The sequence below is a fragment of the Notechis scutatus genome, chromosome 1, assembly GCF_049901735.1.
Source record: "Notechis scutatus isolate UNSWTSFEM ecotype Mainland chromosome 1, rNotScu1.2, whole genome shotgun sequence".
NCBI lineage: Eukaryota > Metazoa > Chordata > Lepidosauria > Squamata > Elapidae > Notechis > Notechis scutatus.
The window spans coordinates 326539753-326559758 of NC_142009.1; the positions used below are offsets into that span (position 1 = coordinate 326539753).

A 20006-nucleotide genomic window follows, 5' to 3' on the forward strand; every position below is an offset into this window, starting at 1 on the left:
AAAGGTCGGCAGTTCGGCGGTTTGAATCCCTTGCGCCACGTCACCGAGTGAGCTCCCGTTACTTGTCCCAGCCTCTGCCAACCTAGCAGTTCGAAAGCAGGTAAAACATGCAAGTAGAAAAATAGGGACCACTTTGGTGGGAAGGTAACAGCGTTCCGTGCACCTTTGGTGTTTAGTCATGCCGGCCACATGACCACGGAGACGTCTTCGGACAATGCCGGCTCTTCGGCTTTGTAACGGAGATGAGCACCGCCCTCTAGAGCTGGAAACGACTTGCATGTATGTGCGAGGGGAGCCTTTACTTTTACCTTACTGGGGTTTTACACGATTTAAAGAATACTGTAATTGAATTCTCTTTCCTTTGCTATTAAAGTTTTGATCTTATACATGACTTTAGAAGAGACATATTTCACAGAGGAAAATGCGCTTGAAATTTTTTAAAAAAACATATATATCCTGGTTGGAATAAAGGCACCATTTTAACACGAATGCTAAAATAGGTGATGGAAGTGCAAGAAAAAGAGGGTTTGTTTACAGATGAAAAGCAGGTGAGCCAGTTTCTCTTTCCAACTGTCCAGGTGAGGTGGTCTGTGAAGAGCCAAACAGCCGGTTACACAACTTTATCGGTACCTTAGAGTGGCACGGAGAGAAATACCCTCTTGATTGTGAGAAAATCCTGTTGCGTGGCTGTAGAGTGCGCAACACAGAGGTCTGCTACGGCCTTGTTATTTATGCAGGTAAGTGAGCAAGATCAGGCTTGCTTTTCATGGAATCAAGGTTGGAAGGGACCTCTGAAGTCATTCTAGCCCAACCCTGCTGCACAAGGCAACATCTTGATGCAGCTTTAACAGTGGAACTTTTGCAATTTAGTGTCCTTGTGGCAATGTGTCATTGCCATCTCTCTCCAACAAAAAAAAATCTATTCATCCATCCATCCAACCAACCATCCAGCCAGGGGTGGGATTCAAATTTTTAAACAACTGGTTCTGTGAGCATGGCTCAGGTGGTGGGCATGGCTTGGTGGTCATTTGACTGGGTGGACATGACTTGGTGGTCACGTTATTGGCTGGGTGTGGCCAACTCAATATCACTTACATCGAGCCATGCATCTCCTCGCCTGGCCTCTCATGACTGTGGGGATGCTGCAACAGTCGTAAGTGTGAAAAATGATCATGTCACTTTTTTCAGTGCCATTGTAACTTTGAATGGTCACTCCACACAAGCAAAGTACCAGCAAAGGAGGGGGAAAAAAAATCCAGAGACATTCCAGAGACAGGAAGTCCAGTCCTGCCAAGAATGCAAAAAGGGTTAACGGAGAGGCAGTTTCTGTAAGCAACACCAGAATGTTTCCTTCCTGCCTTTCTTACAGGATTAGGCCAGTAATTTCTTCTAACAACTGGTTCTCCGAACTGCTTAGAATGTTAACAACCGGTTCTAGCGAATAGGTGCGAACTGGTAGAATCCCACCCCTGCATCCAACCAACCAACCAACCAACCAACCAACCAACTAACTAACTAACTATCTGCTGGACAACCATTTGTCTGAAATAATATAGGGCAGCGGTGGCTAACCTTTTTGGGCTCCTGTGCAGAAAATTGCACCCGCGCACACTCCTGTACCAGCACCCAGAAGACAATGCACGTGGGGGGGCAACGGCCCCTGCACATGTGCGTGTGAACCCCTGTGCGCACCACACATCTCTGTGCATACGTGATCCCCTCATGTGCCATGCATTTCTGCGCATGCACATGCATCTCCCACACCCCCTCACACCCCTGTGCATGCGCACCAGATATGCGACAATCGGCTGTTGGGCGGGCGGCACGTGCATACGCAGTGGGGCTCTTCCAGGTGACCTCTCGCATGCCAGTAGAAGTGGCTCTGTGTGCCACTTCCAGCATGCATGCCATAGGTTCACCATCATGGATATAGGGTTTCTTGCCTAAGCAGGGGGTTGCACTAGAAGACCTCCAAGATCCCTTCCAATTCTGTTGTTCTGTTCTGTTCTGTTCTGTTCTATTCTATCATCAATCCATCCATCTATTATCATCATCTCCCTCCTTCCCTCTCTCCCAAGGAAGAGTATTCATCATCCATAGAGAAATATTTCCTAAAGTTTTCCAAATCCTGCTTCTCTGTAACCGTCTGTCTTGCTGTTCAGAGAAACAGGAAATAAAATTATTCTAACTTCTTCTCTTCAGCAGCTGGACAGAGACATCTGGAGGGAGAAAGACCGCTAATCAGGGGTGCCACAAAAGCCACTTTCCATTTTAATTGGAGATGGATTGACCAGCTTTAATCAAAGATTGGTAATCCAAGGTCTTCCAAATTAGGGGACTTTAAGGCATGTGGACTTCAACTCCCAGAATTCCTTAGCCAGCCACGGGAATTCTGGGAGTTGAAATCCATGCATCTATCTTAAAAGTTTCAAGGTCGAGAAACCCTGCTCTAATCCTTTCTTCTACAGTCTAGACGTTTCCATAATTTTCAACAAGTTCCAGTCTACTTCTTTCAACTGAACTTTTCTTTTGGATGATATGCCGGATCACTTCTGTGGCATATTTGCCCTTTTCTGCCCTTTTTTATACATTTACTCAAGTGGGAAGTGTTAAAGCAACTGACTGATCATACCAGTTCATGCTATCTGGGCTCTGGATACTCTCAAATACTATCTCTTTTGCTTCACTTGGAACAGCTGCACCAGTGGTGGGATTCAATTTTTTTTTTCCTACCAATTCTGTGGGTGTGCTTGGTGGGAGTAGCAAGGGAAGGATACTGTAAAATCTCCAGCCAGAGGTGGTATTTGCCGGTTCTCCAAACTACTCAAAATTTCCGCTACCGGTTCCCCAGAACTGGTCAGAACCTGCTGAATACCACCTCTGAGCTGCACCCATACCTGTGATGAGATGTGAGGCTTACAATCTGCTTTGAAACTGTTTTAAGAGTTTTTAAATTAAAAACAGCTAGATAAGTAAAGACAGAGGTGGTATTCAGCAGGTTCTGACCAGTTCTGGAGAACCGGTGGCGGACATTTTGAGTAGTTCGGAGAACCTGCAAATATCGCCTCTGACAGGCCCCGCCCCCATCTATTCCCTGCCTCCTGAGTCCCAGCTGATTGGCTAGGTCTTCTTTTGTTGCCCTGCACAGGAGAACAGAGCTGGAAAGCAGGTTAGTGGGGTGGGGAGGGAAGGGAAGGGGGATTTTGCAGTGTCCTTCCAACCAGGAGTGGGGAGGGAATGGAGTTTCTATAGTAACCTTTCCCTGCCACGCCCACCAAGCCATGCTTACAGAAACAGTAATAAAAATTTTTTTGAATCCCACCATTGAGTAAAAGAACCTAACAACCAACCAATCAAGATCAAATAATGTGCTGTCTCCCAATATTATTTCATAATGGAAATTGGGGACAGCCTGTTTGTGCAAAGGTCCACCTGCCCTCAAACATCACCTTAAACTGAGGTGACACAGAACACTGAGTAGTAGCCAATCTGGTTCACACCTACGGGCATCTGGGGATTGGTTTCTCCCACTGTGGCAGCTGTGTTTATTTTTGTTTTAAATCCAACCATCTCAAATGTCTCATTTCCAGGTTTCGATACCAAAATCATGAAAAACTGTGGAAAGATCACGTTAAAAAAAACAAAACTCTGCCGTCTAATGGATCGTCTCGTGCTCATGGTAAAAGCTCCCTGCTATTCATGGTCAGGAAGAACAAGAAGGATAAGAAAGGGAAGTGGTTCTACCTTGAGTAGGATGGGATGGGATGGGATGGGATGGGATGGGAGGGGAGGGGAGGGAAGGGAAGGGAAGAGAAGAGAAGAGAAGAGAACAGAACAGAACAGAACAGAACAGAACAGAACAGAACAGTACAAATTTATTGTCACTTTGAATGTACACTAATCAGCATAGATTAAAATGAAGAAGCATGCAAAGGGGGTCAAAAGCAGCAAGATGGCAGCGGCAGCAAAGCTCCACCCCTTTATATATGAGTGTGACCTTGATAAATGTACAAAAGGAATAGGCTTCAAATTGCATGGCCAAAGCCAACATTTTGCTTTATTTGACTCCCTCCCCTGTAAATGGCCACTGCTCCCTTCTCTAATGTTTACTTTCATTATTCAACATCTGCTTGTCACAACCCTGAGAACAGCATCCACAGAACTAGTGCCATGAGCTTTGAAGTGGCTCTCTCTTATGTATAGGTAGTCCTTGACTTACGACCACAACTGGGACCACAATTTCCATTGCCAGGGAAATTGGTTGTTAAGTGAGTTGCTCCGGATTTTACAACCTTTTACTCCATGGTTGTTAAGTGAACCACTGCAGTAGTTAACGGCATCATGCAGTCATCAAGCAAACCCAGCTTCTTCCATTGACTTTGCTTCTTGGAAATCTCCTGGGAAGGTTGCAGGAAAAGTCTATCCCATGACCATGGAATGCTGCAACTGTCTTAAATACATGACGGTTGCCAAGTCCACAAATTTTGGTCACATGACCTTGGGGATGCAGCAACAATTGTAAGTGCGAGGACTGGTCATAAGTCACTTTTTTCAGTGGCATTGCAACTTCAAACTATCTCGAAATGAACGGTTTTTAAGTCAAGGACTACCCGTATAGATCAGATTCCACACCAGCCACTTTCTGTATATTTTACATTGTATTGAATGCATCTGGAGGGCATCAGATTCAGAAGGGCCTGGCGTCTTTTTTTTATTTATTTAGGTGGAATCTTTTCCCACTTTTACAGGTGGTCCTCTACTTATGAGGGTTTGCTTAGTGACCGTTCAAAGTTACGACACTGAAAAAAGTGACTTATGACCGGTTTTCATACTTACAACCATTACGGCATCCCCATGGTTATATGATAAAAATTCAGATGCCTCGCAACCGACTCATATTTATGACAGTTGCAGTCCCCCGATGTCATGTGATCCTGTTTTGCGACCTTCTGACCAGCAAAGTGAATGGGGAAACCAGATTCACTTAACAACTATGTTACTAATTTAACAACCACAGTGATTCACTTAACAAATGTGGCAAGAAAAGGCATAAAACAGGGCAAAACTCAACAAATTTTTCACTTAATAACATAAATTTTGGGTTCAATTGTGGTCATAAGTTGAGAACTAACTGTATTTGGAGATACTGAAGTTTGGGCCTGAGTTTTTCCTTTGCAGCCCTTCTTCAGACTAAACTGATGCCATTCTTGTTGTTCCATGTTTCCATAGATCACAGTCACTCTCCTCCTGATCTCCTTCGGCCTTGCCATTGGCTCAGGGTTATGGGCCACCAAGTTCTTCCAGGAACACAGCTATCTTTTGGGCTTCTACGACCACACCAGTGCAGTCAGCTACGCCTTCTTTGCGTTCTGGGGGTTCCTCATCCTCCTCAGCTTGGTCATCCCCATGTCCATGCTCATCACGTAGGTTTCAACTCTTTCTTTTCTTACTCTAGAACAGGAGTGAGGAGCCAGGGGCCTTTTATGACTTGTGGACTTCAACTCTCAGAATTAGAAATTAGCTTTTTCTCCGGTAATATTGTACTACTAACAAGAGCATACAAAACATTTGCTAGACCAATTCTCGAAGACAGCTCATATTGGTGGGTTCCTGTAATTCAAACTGGTTTTGCAACTCTGTGGCTCAGAAAGAAAGATGCAGAGAAGGCATTGCTTCGAAAGCTCTCTTTTGTCTCTAGCAAGTAGGGGAATTCCAGCCCCTCCTACCATCCAAACAGCATGTAAAAGGTTCCGTTGCACAGAAAGAGAAAGACGATGAGAATTCAGGCTCAGATTAGCATTGCATATTCACTCCTGGCTTCAATATTACTTTGCTTTATCACAAAATCCAAATTCACTGTCTTTATACTGATGGGCTTTAGGGCTTCAAGTTTTTAATATCATTTACTATTCTGTCTTATGATTTACTTGCTGAATATAAAGACAGATAGAATAAATCTACAAATTCTCCCATACAAAGTTTCTTTTATTGGATTGTATTAGGTATCCTCAAGGTGACTCACAGTTATGTCAAGATGCATCTAATGTCCAATTCTTTGCATAGTTGAAATCGTAGTGTAAATGATATTAATCTTTCTATCCCATATTTCATCCCATAGTCGTAGAGGCAGGGGTTAGAGCTGCTACCACGAGGCTGTGTTCAGGCAAGAGTGAGGGAGCCTCCCCCAACCCAACAAGGGTCAATTTAGTGACCAATCCGGATTACAGATGTGACCACATGACATGGACTACATTTCCCAGGATGCCTTGACTACATTTACTATGATGCATTCCCTTAAGGGGGCAGCTCACAATTCCTAACTAACTATCCCAAATCCCATTAACTCTAAACTGTCTGGACAGCACAGCTCCTCTGTCTGGAACCCACATTGCATATCGGATATTAACACAATCGAGAGAGTCCAGAGATATTTCACGAGAAGAATCCTCTACTCCTCTACTCGTAACAGAATGCCACCAGACTTGAAATTTTAGGCTTAGACAACTTAGAACTATGCCGGCTTCAGTCTGACCTAAGCGTAGTACATTAAGTTATCCATTACAATGTCCTATCCATCAAGGATGACTTCAGCATCAACCTCAACAATACACGAGCCACACAATAGATACAAACTCAAAGTAAACCACACCAAACTCGATTGCAGGAAATACGACTTCAGCAACAGAGTGGTCAATGCCTGGAATACACTACCTGACTCCGTGGTTTCTTCCCCAAACCCCCAAAACTTTAACCTTAGACTGTCCACTGTTGACCTCACCCCATTCCTATGAGGTCTGTAAGGGGTGTACATAAGTGTACCAATCTGCCTACCATCCCTGTCCTAATGTCCCCTTTTACTCTTATCCATTTCATGTATTAATAATTATGTTTATACTTATACCTGTTATCTAATACATGCTCTACAAATAAATAAAATTGGAAACAGATGAGTAACTGAAGCATATGAACTGAAAGAAGATAATAAGCCATATGGACAGACCCTATAGCTAAAGATCTCTCAGCTTTGATTCATGATGACTAGCATCAGTTCTCCAGAGTTTGAAAACAGAATCTTCCCCCAGTCCTTCCTGGAGATTTGAAGGGTTGAATCAGGACTCTTTTCACCTGGATCTGCTGGCTAGATCTTCTTGTCCAGGCCAAAAAACAAAGGAGTGTGACATCTCATCTGTCATCCTGATCATTGTTTTCCTTCTTCCCTAGGTTTGAATTTATCTACCTGGTCAACAGCTGTTTCATCAACTGGGACACAGAGATGTATTATGCAGAGAAGGACACACCTGCCAATGCTCGGAGCACAAGCCTGAATGACCAGTTGGGGCAGATCGAATATATTTTCTCAGACAAAACAGGCACCCTGACTCAAAACATCATGACTTTCAAGAAATGTTGTATCAACGGAAACATCTATGGTAATGAATGGATTCAGAATGCAGTCAAATGTACCGGTCATTTAGAGAAGCAGTCTCCAACCTTGGCAACTTTTAAGACTTGTGGGCTTCAACTCCCAGAATTCCTCAGCCAGCTTTGGAGACCCCTGATTTAGAGTGCAGAGATTTGTAAACACTTGAACTAGTTGGACGATTCAAATGAGTTTGTATCTTGCTGATAGATTCTTGTTCACATGAACAAAGAGCCTTGACTTATAACCATTCATTTTAGCAAGCTTTTATGACAATGAAAAAGGGACTTATAATGGGGTCCTCACACTACGACCAACCAATGCAGTCTTGCGATCAAAATTTGGATGCTTGGCAACCAGCATATGTTTATGACAGTGGAAGCATCCCGGGGTGAATTTGAAACCTTCCCAGCTGGCGTCTGACAGGCAAAATTGATGACCACGTGATTCACTTAGCAATCAGGGTGATTCACATAACGACTGTTGCAAAAAATGTTGAAAAATTGAGCACATTTTAGTAGCCACCAATGGAAGTCCCAGTCCTAGTTGTGGTTGTGAGTCAAAGGTTACCTTTAATTTAGCTTAACATATTAGATCAGAAGCAGGCAAAGAGACTTTAGATCTCATGTGGACATTTTGTTATAACTATTGACAAATCCTTAAAGCGGTTAATCCTTTCCCAGGGTTTACATGGTTGATGTAGAGTCCTTGAAAAACCTCAAACCACACAGCTACCGTGTGAATACAGAAAAGGAAGTGGTTCCTTAAAGGAGCTATGGATGCCCACACTGAAGCCTTTACCCGTTTAAATCTGAATATTTAAATAAAGTTCAATTTGCAAAATAAAACGTATTTGTTAAGAGAAACTATTTGAAAACCAAAACAAAGCAAAAGCTTAAAAGAACCATTTTTGTATGCCATGCAAAGAGGATGAAAAGGTAATAAGTTTGTCTCCTTCCCAGTCAGACAAACAAAAAAACCTCCCCCTCCTTCCAAATTTTCTACCCTGAGGAATATTTTGTTTACAAAACAATTTAGTAGAAGTATCAAATTTGAACTGCCAGAGCACAATTTGCAATCTTCCTTAGAAATCAGGATTTCTTGAACTATGTGCATGTTAGATTTCCTAGCATAGACATGTGCTTACTTTCCAAGCATTGTTTCCTTAATATTCTCTTTCTCCCATTTTCATATATTTGTAGGTTCAAGCAACAAGACTGAATGCAAATCAATGGTACGTCACATGTTCGTTCTGTAGGTTTGTTTGCCTGTTCTTGTGGCCATACAAAAGGGGATTGCATTGCACACTAATAATCAAATGAACCTCCCACCAGCTGGTGGCAGGATTGTACCACTGCATTTATAGAAGGAAAAGAATTTGCTCAATCAAATGTCTTCCAGAAACTAATCAACCCCATTCATTTAAACATCACAAGGCAGTTGGATGTATCAGGATAAAGACACTTTATGGTGGATGCACAGCAGGGTTTCACAACCTCGAAAACTTTAAGACATGTGGACTTCAACTCCCAGAATTCCCTAACCAGCAGGGGAATTCTGGGAGTTGAAGTCCACATGTCTTAAAGTTGTCAAGGTTGAAAAACTTCAGTGTACAAGCTTATGTATAGATCAGTGGGGTAGAATTAACCTCTGATAGAGACCTGTGAAAAGAATTTGCAGGGATAATTATAATACTAGAAATCATTTTTCTTCAAAATGTTCATTAAGTCCCCTTTAAACGAGTAGCATTCCGGTGGCACTTCCATCGAGGATGGATGGAGACCATGATCGTGAGCGGCTTCGATCCATGCTTACCCTGTTGGAGGGGTCCCTACGGGACTGAACCATCAGACCCACCTCGGAGGGGTGGGGGAAGAGGGGGATACCGCCAGCTGAGTTGAGGGGAGCCGCATCTTCCCTCCCTGGCTTGGTATACTCCCCTGGAAGACAGGGAGAAGTGGAAGTTTTAATGACTGCCCTGAAAACGGGAAGCTACCTGGACCTAAGTGTGTGCTGGAGAGGTTAAGTGGTGAACGGCATTTATCCACACAAGAGAAGCTGAACCTTTTATTTTAATAACCCCGAAAAGCAGAAAGAAAGATTTTTCACTTGAGAGTACAACTGTGGCGAATAGAAAACAAGTGGACAATATAAGGTAAATAAAAATCTGGATTACAAAAGAGCTACAACAAAATTAAGGACAGAATTGGGAATAATATACAGAACCTGGCATTAATAAGACATTGGATAAAATGCTGAACTTGCTTGGAATTGATTATACTTTAAAAAAAAAAAGCCAATGGTTGAAGTGCTTGAAAATTAACATTAATATAATGGAAAAAAAGGAGGGGGGAAAGAACTTTGAAAAGTGGAAGTGATATAGAGCACCACCTAATGGTACAAGGCATTTTTTCCTGGATGACTTTATGGAAAATTACTGGTCTGTTAAATGTGTGAATGAGAAAAGACATGAAATAAAAGACTTTAACATAACAAGAACCCCGGAAGCTTAAAAGGAAAAGGGGGAGATTTCAGCAAGAGGACAAAGGAAGGCCATATCTTGGGACTGTTGGGGGTTGACTGTGCAAAGGAAACAGAAGGACCAATAAGGAAGAGAGATATAAATGGAGTCTTTTGGCAAGGATTACAATTAACTTTAATACAATAAAGAATAACACAATTGATTAAAACCTGGAAGAAGCAAGCAAAGAATTTAAGTTGAAACTGCAAACTGTGAAAGGAATGATAAAAGAAAGAAAGGGTCTATTGGACACACTGGCAGAAAAAGTAATGCAATTTATAGCAGAACAAAGGAATTCTAGAGGGGAGGAAAACAGCCAAAATGGACATGAAGATTCAGGGACATTGCCAAAAGACACAAAAGGAACTAAAACTAAGACATTGGCGACAGAGATAATAAATAAAAGAGAAAAAGCTCCCAAGAGTAAACAAAAAAAGAAGAAGCTGTACAAGAAGAAATTTCAAAAACTGGCAGATGGAAATAAATGTAATATTAGAGGAAAAAAGAGGGATAAAGAGGAAAGGCCAGGAAAACTTAGTAAAGGGAAAGCTGGCTAAAACTAAGAGAAATAACAAGGCTGAAAGATTTAGAGATAAGGGTTAGATATAGCATAAAAGGGGGACACCACATGGGAATGTATATTTGTGTTTTCTGTTAGAAATGTAGACTGGGGAGATTTGAAGTTTATAACTTACTGGGAATTACTTTAAGATTATTAGATAATTATAGATGAGAAAAATGAAGATGGAGTGAGTGATATTAAGAGGGTTCTATTGTTATTAATCATATATCTATATATGTATGTCTATGTCTATGTCTATGTTTATGTCTGTCTGTGTGTGTTTTCGTAGATTTTCACGGGTACAGGTATGTAGGTCTAGGTGTGTTCAGGTCTTTTCCCGGGTAAGATTAAGAGTATCTTGGCGACATTTCGGCGAGGTCCCACTCACCATCCTCAGGCTGGTGCTTTCGGCTTCGTGCCAGTCCAAACAGTGTGTGATCGGAGCTGCCATCTCTCTATAAATACTGGTGGTGGGGGCTGGTGTGCTGGGCTGGTTGACTGCACTGCTGCCTCTTGATTGGTTGATGGAGTTGATGTTGGTATAATGGGCTGTGTGATGGCCTTGTGAGTTTTGTTGTGGAGATATCCTGGATCTTGTGCTGTAATCTCCTGAGTCGTTTGTTTTGTAGTGATCTTTTTTCCATTAGCCTCTCGTGTTTTAACGGCTTGGGTAATGGGTTTTGTGATGGGCTTGCAAGTTCTTTTGTTGTGGTATCCTGGGTCATTTGTGTTTTGATCTCTTTTCCACTAGCCTCCTGTGTAGTAACGGCTTGGGCAATGGGTTGTGTGATGACCTTGTGAGATTTATTGCTGTGGTATCCTTGGTCTTGTGCTGTGATATCCTGGGTCATTTGCTGTGTTGCAACTTCTTGAGTTCTTGTGGTGTAATTTCCTGAGTTTTCTGATCTGATGTCCTGAGCGGGTGGCTGTGATGTAGCATTCTGGGTTTTAGTCTGGCTTCAAGTTTGGGGTCTGGGTCTGTGTTCTTGGTGTGTGCCAGCTTGTTTGGTTTTGGGGTTGGGGGGTGCGAGAGCTGGTGAAGCAGCCGTGGTCTGTTTTCTGGATGGTGGTTGTCCTTCGTTTATAGGATGGGCTTGGGCCTGGATCTGATGAGGGGGGTTGGCGGTGGTGTCTGTGTTGTTTTGGGTCTGGTGTTGGTTTTCGTGGCTGGGATTCACCAACAAACGAGTCGCCAAGATACTCTTAATCTTACATGGAAAAAGACCCGAACACACCTACACCTACAACGTTGTAGCAAAGTTATATATGTGTGTGTGTGTGTGTGTGGTGTGTGTGTTGTGTGTGTTATATATATATATATATATATATATATATATATATATATATATATATATATATATTATATATATATAGTATTCAGCTTTGTTCGGTATTTCCACGTCATAGTAGTTGTGCTTTTAAAGTTGTAGCAACGTTTTGGCAGAATCTCATCCTCCATCATCAGGCTTCTGTATTGTGTTCGTATACCAGGGGAGTATAGCATGACGAACACAATACAGAAGCCTGATGATGGCAGATGAGATTCTGCCAAAACATTGCTACAACTTTAAAAGCACAACTACAATGACGTGGGAAAATACCCGAACAAAGCTGAATGCCATACATGTAAGTACCCGCGAAAACTTAAGAATATATATATATATATATACACACACACATATACATACATATACATATACATATACATACATACATACACACACATACACACACACACACACACACACACACATATGCATACATACATATTCTAAAATATGTTAATGACTAAATGATATTTGGAAAACAGAGAATATGATGACGGGTGAAAATCTGGTATTAATTATGTTTAAAAAGTGTGAATTAGGTTTATATAAATGCTATAGGTTGAAATTGGTCAAAGGGAAGTAAAAGAGGAAATTAACTCTGTTTTTATTTTATTTTTTTCTTTGTGGTATACATGAAATAGAAAATACAATTGATTATACAAAGGATATGATAAAATAGAAAATATAATGAACTAGAAGGGATTATGTGGCAATGTAAAATATTTATAATGAATGAATTATAATCAAAAGCAGGGGAATGAAAATTTATTTAAATTATAAAGGTAAATTTTGGAAACAAAGAAAAAATATGAAATTATTATATGAATATCTCTGGAATAGATATAAGATATATTGTAGATAGGGGATATACCATTTGGATCCTAAATGTATTAATCTTACTTTACTTTTAACTCATTTTTTCTTTCATTGACTGTCTAATTATATATTGGTCTTGAGAAAGTTATAGATGATAACAATACATAAGGTAACATAAAATAGGTGGTAAGCTGAAAATGGAAATAATAGGGGATAAAGAATTGAAAATATATGCAAGGATGAAATGATTTTGATATTGAATTAATGAATTGAAATATGAAAGGGAAATTGATCTAAAGATTAGTCGAATGGATAATAATTTGAAGTGATATTAATTAAGAAAGTTGAAAGTGTAACTATGACTGTGTATAAATATTGTAATCTGGAATCATGTTGCTCACATGAAGAGATGTGTAAAAAATAAAATTATAAAAAACTTTGGGGGAAAAAAAGAGTAGCATTAGATAACATGGTATAGGTTAGTGACTTATTATCTTAAATTTATCCATCTGCTATTGTGAGTGTTGGGGGGAAAAGTTCTATATCCTAAAGATGTTGTTGAACTGCAATTCCTGAACAAGGAATCTGTGAAATGAAGAACTGTGAATATTGATAGGGGAAGTTATACAGGTAGTCCTCAACTTTTAATAATTTGTTTAATGACCGTTTGAAATTATAGCAGCACTGAAAAAGTGACTTACCTCTGGTTCTTGCACTTACAACTAGCATCCCCACTGTCACTTTATTTTATTATTATTACTTTTATTGTCAGAGTACAACCTGTGTACAATGAGATTGGCTGAGCCTCCCGTGATCAAAATCAGGGGACTTGGCAATCAGTAAGTGTTTATGATGACTGTAGCATCCTGAATCACGTGATCATCATTGGTCCCAACAACTTCCAACAGACAAAGTCAATGGGAGAAGCCAGGTTCACTTAATGATCACATGATCATTAACAACTGCAGTGATTCTCTTAATAACCATGGCGAAAAAGGTCATAACATTGGGTATGACTTGCTTAAAAACACCTTGCTTTAACCAACAGAAATTCGACCAATTGTGGTCATAAGTCAAGGACTACCCTGTACTTGAACCACATCTGAAAAGTGTCAGGTTCCCCAGACACAGCTTTTAGAGTGAGTTTTTAATGTGGTGTATAAATTAGAGTATAAGTGGGCAACCCAGAGATTGTGAGTCACCTGTGACTCCATTTGTGCTCTCCCCTTTCCTGTGAAGCCCAAATAGACAACTGTTCAGTGACAAAATTTCAGCTATACAATTGCCATTTTATTTATTTCCCTCTACTTCCCAAAATAAGAGGGGGCACTACTGGTGGTGCAGTGGTTAGAATGCACTATTGCAGGCAAATTCTGCCCACAACTTGGAGTTCAATCCTGACGGGCATCAAGGTTGACTCAGGCTTCCGTCATTTGAACATCAATAAAATGAAGACCTAGATTGTTGGGGGCAATATACTGACACTGTAAACCGCCCAGAGAGTGCTGTAATACAGAAGTCTCCAGCCTTGGCAACTTTAAGACTTGTGGACTTCAACTCCCAGAATACAAGCAAAGCTGGCTGAGGGATTCTGGGAGTTGAAGTCCACAAGTCTTAAAGTTGCCAAGGTTGAAGATCCCTGAAAACACACTATGAAGTGGTATATAAGCCTAGCTGCTATTGCTATAAAGAGGAGGCCTTCTATGAAAGGCCATAGAAAGTAAACAGCTTCCAAATTGAGCAAAATATTTGAGCTTCAATCCCTCCAGTGATGTTCCCACGTGCTGGGGCCCTCTGGCAATTAAGTGGATCTTAGCCAAAGAAAGTGGCCAATCCCTGAACTCTGTGGTTTTTCCCTCCTTCCCAAGATGTCAGTTTACACAGTTTCAGAGCCAACCAATGTAAATAGGTATATTATCCCGGTGGTTTCCAAGCCCATCTCTGACCCTTTTTCTTTTTTCTCCAAGGATTTGAGCTGGAACAAGTATATAGACAAGAAGCTGGAATTTCATGATCAGTTGCTTTTGGATACCATCCGGAGTGACCAGGACCCGGTGGTGAGGGAATACATGCGGTTGCTTGCCCTGTGTCACACTGTCATGGTGGAGGAGAAAGAAAGTGAGTAGACCAGGGGTGGGATTCTACAGGATTGCACCTATTCTCTAGAACCGGTTGTTAACATTCTAAGCAGTTCGTAGACCCGGTTGTTAGAAGAAATTCCTTGCCTAATCCTGTAAGGAAGGCAGGAAGGAAATATTCTGGTGTTGCTTACAGAAACTGCTTCTCCGTTGACCCTTATTACATTCTTGGCAGGACTAGACTTCCTGTCTCAGGAACTTCTCTGGAGTTTTTTTTCCTCCTTTGCTGGTACTTTGCTTGTGTGGAGTGACCATTCAAGTTACAATGGCACTGAAAAAAATGACTTATGGCCGTTTTTCACACTTACGACTGTTGCAGCATCCCCACAGGCCAGGCGAATAGATGCGTGCCTCAATGTGAGTGATGTTGAGTTGGCCATGCCCAGCCAGTCACATGACCACCAAGCCATGCCCACCAACTAAGCCATGCCCACAGAGCCGGTTGTTAAAAAATCTGAATCCCACCCCTGGAGTAGACTAGTAGTTGATTCTATTTTTGGTCATCTCAGTTTTGTAGGAGTTGGTCACGAGCTGTGCAGCAGCTGCCAAAAAAGCCAACACAGTTCTAGGCAGAAGTGCGATAGAATCAAGATCACGTCAAGTATTAATGCCACTTTATAAGATGATGGATTTGTAGTTTTTACTTATTGCAAGGAAGCCTGGAACTTTCAGATTTGGGATTCCCCAGTTGTGCCAGTTTACTATCCAAAATAAAAAGAACTTTTGAGAAGATGTCTGTCTCGGAGTTATTGGTTGGAGTGGAGGTTTTCTGGAATGCTGACGAATAGATTTTATGTGAGCTTCAAGTTCTGCGTTGATCTTCAGGGAAAGGTTTAAGCTGACCTCAGCAGAGAGACAGTCTATCTCGAACAGAAAGTTCAGGTGGGAACTGGAAAGACTGGAATGTTTAAGCTATGTTCCAGAAACACTTCAGACATGTATTTGCCTCTTTTCCGAGAAGCCGTTTGTCTCTGATAACCAATACAATGCCTAAACTTTCTAACATTACCCAGACAGGCCAGCTGTAGGTCTTTTGTCTTTTGAGCATACTGCTGAGAGGCAGTAGGGGGTCCCATCTCATTGGAAAAGATATCGTCTGTTTTGGTTGTTGTGTTGACATCTCAACCATCTGATTCGCTTGCCTGCATTTCATTGTCACTGTGAGAAGAATAACAAATTAACAAAATAACAAGAGTTGGAAGATAATCTCAGAGGTCTTCTAGTCCAAATCTTTGCTCAAGCAGGAAACCCTGTGCCATTTCAGACAACAAGTTGTCCAACCTCTTCTTAAAAACCTCCCCGTGTTGGAGCAACCACAACTTCTGGAGGCTCTTTACATTTGGCAGTAAAAATCTACCAACTGAAAATCTCCTCAATTCCTTTATTTTGGGTCATCAAAGGAAACATTTATCCCCATTACCACATATCAAATTCCTTAACTGATGGTTTACGGAGCTATGGTATAGAGTTCATTTTGGGATGTCACATCTTTGAGTTTCAAATCCTTTTCATACTTTATCACCCTGTTTTGCCATCCAGGTGCCTCCAGGAAATGTACAAACATGGCATAAAGTCAAGCATTTTCCACTCTGCTTTAAGTAAAGAACCCAGGTCTCCTGTGCATCTATTTCTGTTCCCAATATTATAATAATTCAGCTTTTCGTTACATAAATCCTTTGGTCATGGGCAACTCACAAATAGGCCACTTCACACTAATACTGTGATTTTTGGATGCCGGTATTGCTTAACATTAGATATGAGGAGATTAAAATCTTCTTTTGAAACTTCAGTTAATTTAACCACACTTGAGCAACTCTCTTTCTAATCGGATTACTTGTGCACCTGCGGTATGATGAAAGAGTCTCCCCAATTTACAAACAATGCTAGCTCTAATGTGACATCTCATCCTCAATGCTGAAAGAGATACAGTTTTGTTTGGAGGAACAAAACAAGTGTTGGCGTCGGGTATGTTGATTATGCCTGTGTCAAGAACAGTATTTATGACATGTCATTATAATACCTCTGCCCCCGCAGAGATCAAACATCAAAGAAACAGAATGCGCTACTGTGCAGTTTAGAATCATAGAGTTGAAAGGGAACTTGAAAGTCTTCTAGCCCAACGCCCAGCCCAGTGAAGGAGTCCTCCTACCATTTTGGACAAATGGCCACCCAATCTTTTCTTGAAAACCAGAGGTGGGTATTCAGCAGGTTCTGACCAGTTCTGGAGAACCGGTAGTGGAAATTTTGAGTAGTCCGGAGAACCGGCAAATCCCACCTCTGACTGGAGATTTTACAGTCTCCTTCCCCTGCCACGCCCACCAAGTCACACCCTCAGAACCGGTAGTAAAAAAAAATTGAATCACTGTTGAAAACCTCCTGTGATGGAGCCTCCTCAGCTTCTGAAGCCATAGCTTAATAACTCTCGCAATTAGGAAATAGTGAGAACAATCAACCAATGGAACAGCTTGCCTTCAGAGCTTGTGGGAGTTTCATCACTGGAAGCTTTCAAGAAGAGACTGGACTGCCATCTGTCAGAAATGGTTATAAGGCCTCCTGTTGAGCAGGGGGTTGGACTAGATGACCTACAAGGTCCCTTCCAACTCTGTTATTCTATTCTATCCTATTCTTTCCCAGTTTAAGTTTTGATCTTCCATCTGCTGGTTCTTGCCTTGCCTTCAGGTACTTGCAACACACTGCTGGCTCATACTTAATAGAATAGCAGAATAACAGAGTTGGAAGGGACCTTGGAGGTCTTCTAGTCCAACCCCCTGCTCAAGCAGGAAACCCTATATCATTTCAGACAAGTGTCTGTCCAGTCTCTTCTTTAAAACCTCAAATGTTGGAGCACTTACAACTTTTGGAAGCAAGTCATTCCACTGATTATTTGTTCTAACCATAGGAAAAGTTATCCTTAGTTCTAGATTTCTTCTCTCCTTGATTAGTTTCCATCTGTTGCTTCTTCAGCAATGCCTTCAGGTGTTTTGAAGAATAGGTTGATCCCCCTTCTACTTTGTAGCAGCCTGTTAGATATTGGAATACTACTATCATTGCACCTCTAGTCCTTCTTTTCAATCTAGACATAGCCAATATCCAGCAATTTAAGTGGTTGTCCACTAAGACCCCTAGATCCCTCTCATAGTTAATGCTGTTATGCAAGGTACCACCTATTCTGTACCTCTACATTTGATTTTTCTTGTCTAAGTGTCAAGCCTGAAGCTGACCTGGCTGTGGCCATTTTCTTTTCTGTGTGTGAGGGGCAGTCTTTACTATCTGGGGTTCTTTTTACATGGCTTCAGGCTGACGCAATGGGGCTGAAGTGGGTTACAGGTAGATGTGGGTTTGTAGTCAAAACAACATAGTTCTCCGATGATTCAGGGACATTTCAATGGCTGGCTAGCCAGAAGAGGAGGAGAGAGATAACCAGGCAACCAGCCAGTATCCAGATTGGACAATGTGATTTATTGTTTTGGGAAAACAGGAAATGTTTACTTTTTAATGTGGTGGAAGGGGCAGGAACATTTAGATTTGGCTTTTCACCAGTTGTACCAGGATGATATCTCCTAATAACTGTTCTTTGAGGAATCAACCTGCCTCGGAGCTGTGTGGACCATGGGGGTATTACTTGGAAGATTGGCACTAAGTCTAAAACTTTATTTTTCTCACCACTGAAATTACATTTTCTTGGATAGGGCCCAACATTCAACTCTGTCAAGATCTTTCTGAATCTTAAGTGTCTTCTAAAGCACGGGTTGTCAACCTTTTGGACCTCAGGAACCACCAAACTCATAATTTTAAATCCTGCGGACCAGAGACCCTGGGAAAATCCCCCCAAAAAGTCTGCAGGAAAATTCCCCACCCTGTTTTCCTACCGATCGATCATTCTTTATTTGGGATCACAGGATATCATCTCCAGCTCCGATCTCAGGGGGAGAGACAGACTTTTGGCTTCATGGAAGGAAAGCAGCAGAAGCAGCAGAAGTCTTTCTTTCTCTCCCCCAAACTCCGCCCGAAATGAGTCTTTGTGAGACTTGACGCACCGGCGCAGCCTCTTGGGGCAGGATGCCTTGCAGGGTCCCAAAGACTCATTTCTGCTTTCCTTGCATGCAGCCAAAAGCAGAAGAAGAAAGAAGTGGAAAGAAGTAGCCCGGTGGCCAGGTGAGGTGCGTGGAGCGAGTGGGCCAAATTCCCCTCCTCCGCCCTTTCCCCCTCCCCTCATTACCTCATGTTTGCAATGCAAGTGACTCGAGCCTTGTGTTCCTGCTTAGCCTGGATTAATTGCTTTGGGGGTGACATTTCTCTGCGGACCACCGAAATTTTCTCGCGGACTACCAGTGGTCCCTGGCCCACTGGTTGGCAACCACTGTTCTAAAGTATTAAGCATTCTCCCCAGCTTGGTGTTATCTGCAAATTTGAGGAGTTCTACCCCCTCCTCTAAATCATTTATGAATGACATTCTCAATCATCCAGGTCACAGTTGTCCCAAAGGTGCTTTTTCAAAAGGCAACTGGACTTCGTTTTTCCTTGAAGATGTTTTGCTTCTTGTCCAAGAAGCTTCCTTAGTTCTGAACTGAAGAAGCATCATGGATGAGAAGCAAAATGTCTTCAAGGAAAAACAAAGTTTAGTTGCCTTTCCTTTTGGGAAAAAAAACACCTTTGGGACGTTTATGAAGATGTTGAAGAGGACCATAGACAGAATCTTGGAGTACCCCACTGCATGCTTCCCTCCATGTAGGTGTAACATTCACGGTTGACTTATCTCGGCATTAAAGCCTCCTACAGATACCTGTAATGTATACAGGTAATGTATCCCAAGTAGGATCATTTGAACCTGGTCATTCGAGCTTCGAGGGAGAACTCTGGGTTGCTTTGTTCAATCATCCATTTGTTTATTTTCTTGGTTGTCTACAAAATTCCCAGGAGTCTTCCACAACACCAGAGGTCAAAATCATCAATACTCTTCCTACCCTGTTTCTTCAAAGTCCACCTTTTGCTTTCATGAAGTATTGCAGAGAATACTAAGGCTTGCACGATTCTGATCACAGTAGTTATAGACACATCACAACACCTGAAGAATCATAGGATGGTTTCTGTTTATTTATTCTATTATCAAAGGCTCCGAGAGAAGCATAGATGGCTTCTCCCCACAACACATACACACTTTTTATGTTCAGGCTAATCCTGTGAGGGTTTTTATTGCCTTTCAACTAAACATTTGTGAAAT

The 20006-nt window shown here is 41.7% G+C and overlaps 1 protein-coding gene across 5 annotated transcripts in view; it reads left to right on the forward strand.

Moving 5' to 3' along the window:
* Positions 1-20006, forward strand: part of ATP8B3 (ATPase phospholipid transporting 8B3) — a 96555-nt gene that overhangs the window by 46614 nt on the left and 29935 nt on the right. For all 5 annotated transcript variants that reach the window (XM_087952600.1, XM_087952599.1, XM_087952601.1 and 2 more), the window contains 6 exons: positions 579-737; positions 3591-3679; positions 5230-5423; positions 7222-7430; positions 8623-8654; positions 14615-14765. In XM_087952600.1, coding sequence (XP_087808726.1) covers positions 579-737; positions 3591-3679; positions 5230-5423; positions 7222-7430; positions 8623-8654; positions 14615-14765 — 834 coding nt within the window. The remainder of the gene's footprint in view (positions 1-578; positions 738-3590; positions 3680-5229; positions 5424-7221; positions 7431-8622; positions 8655-14614; positions 14766-20006) is intronic.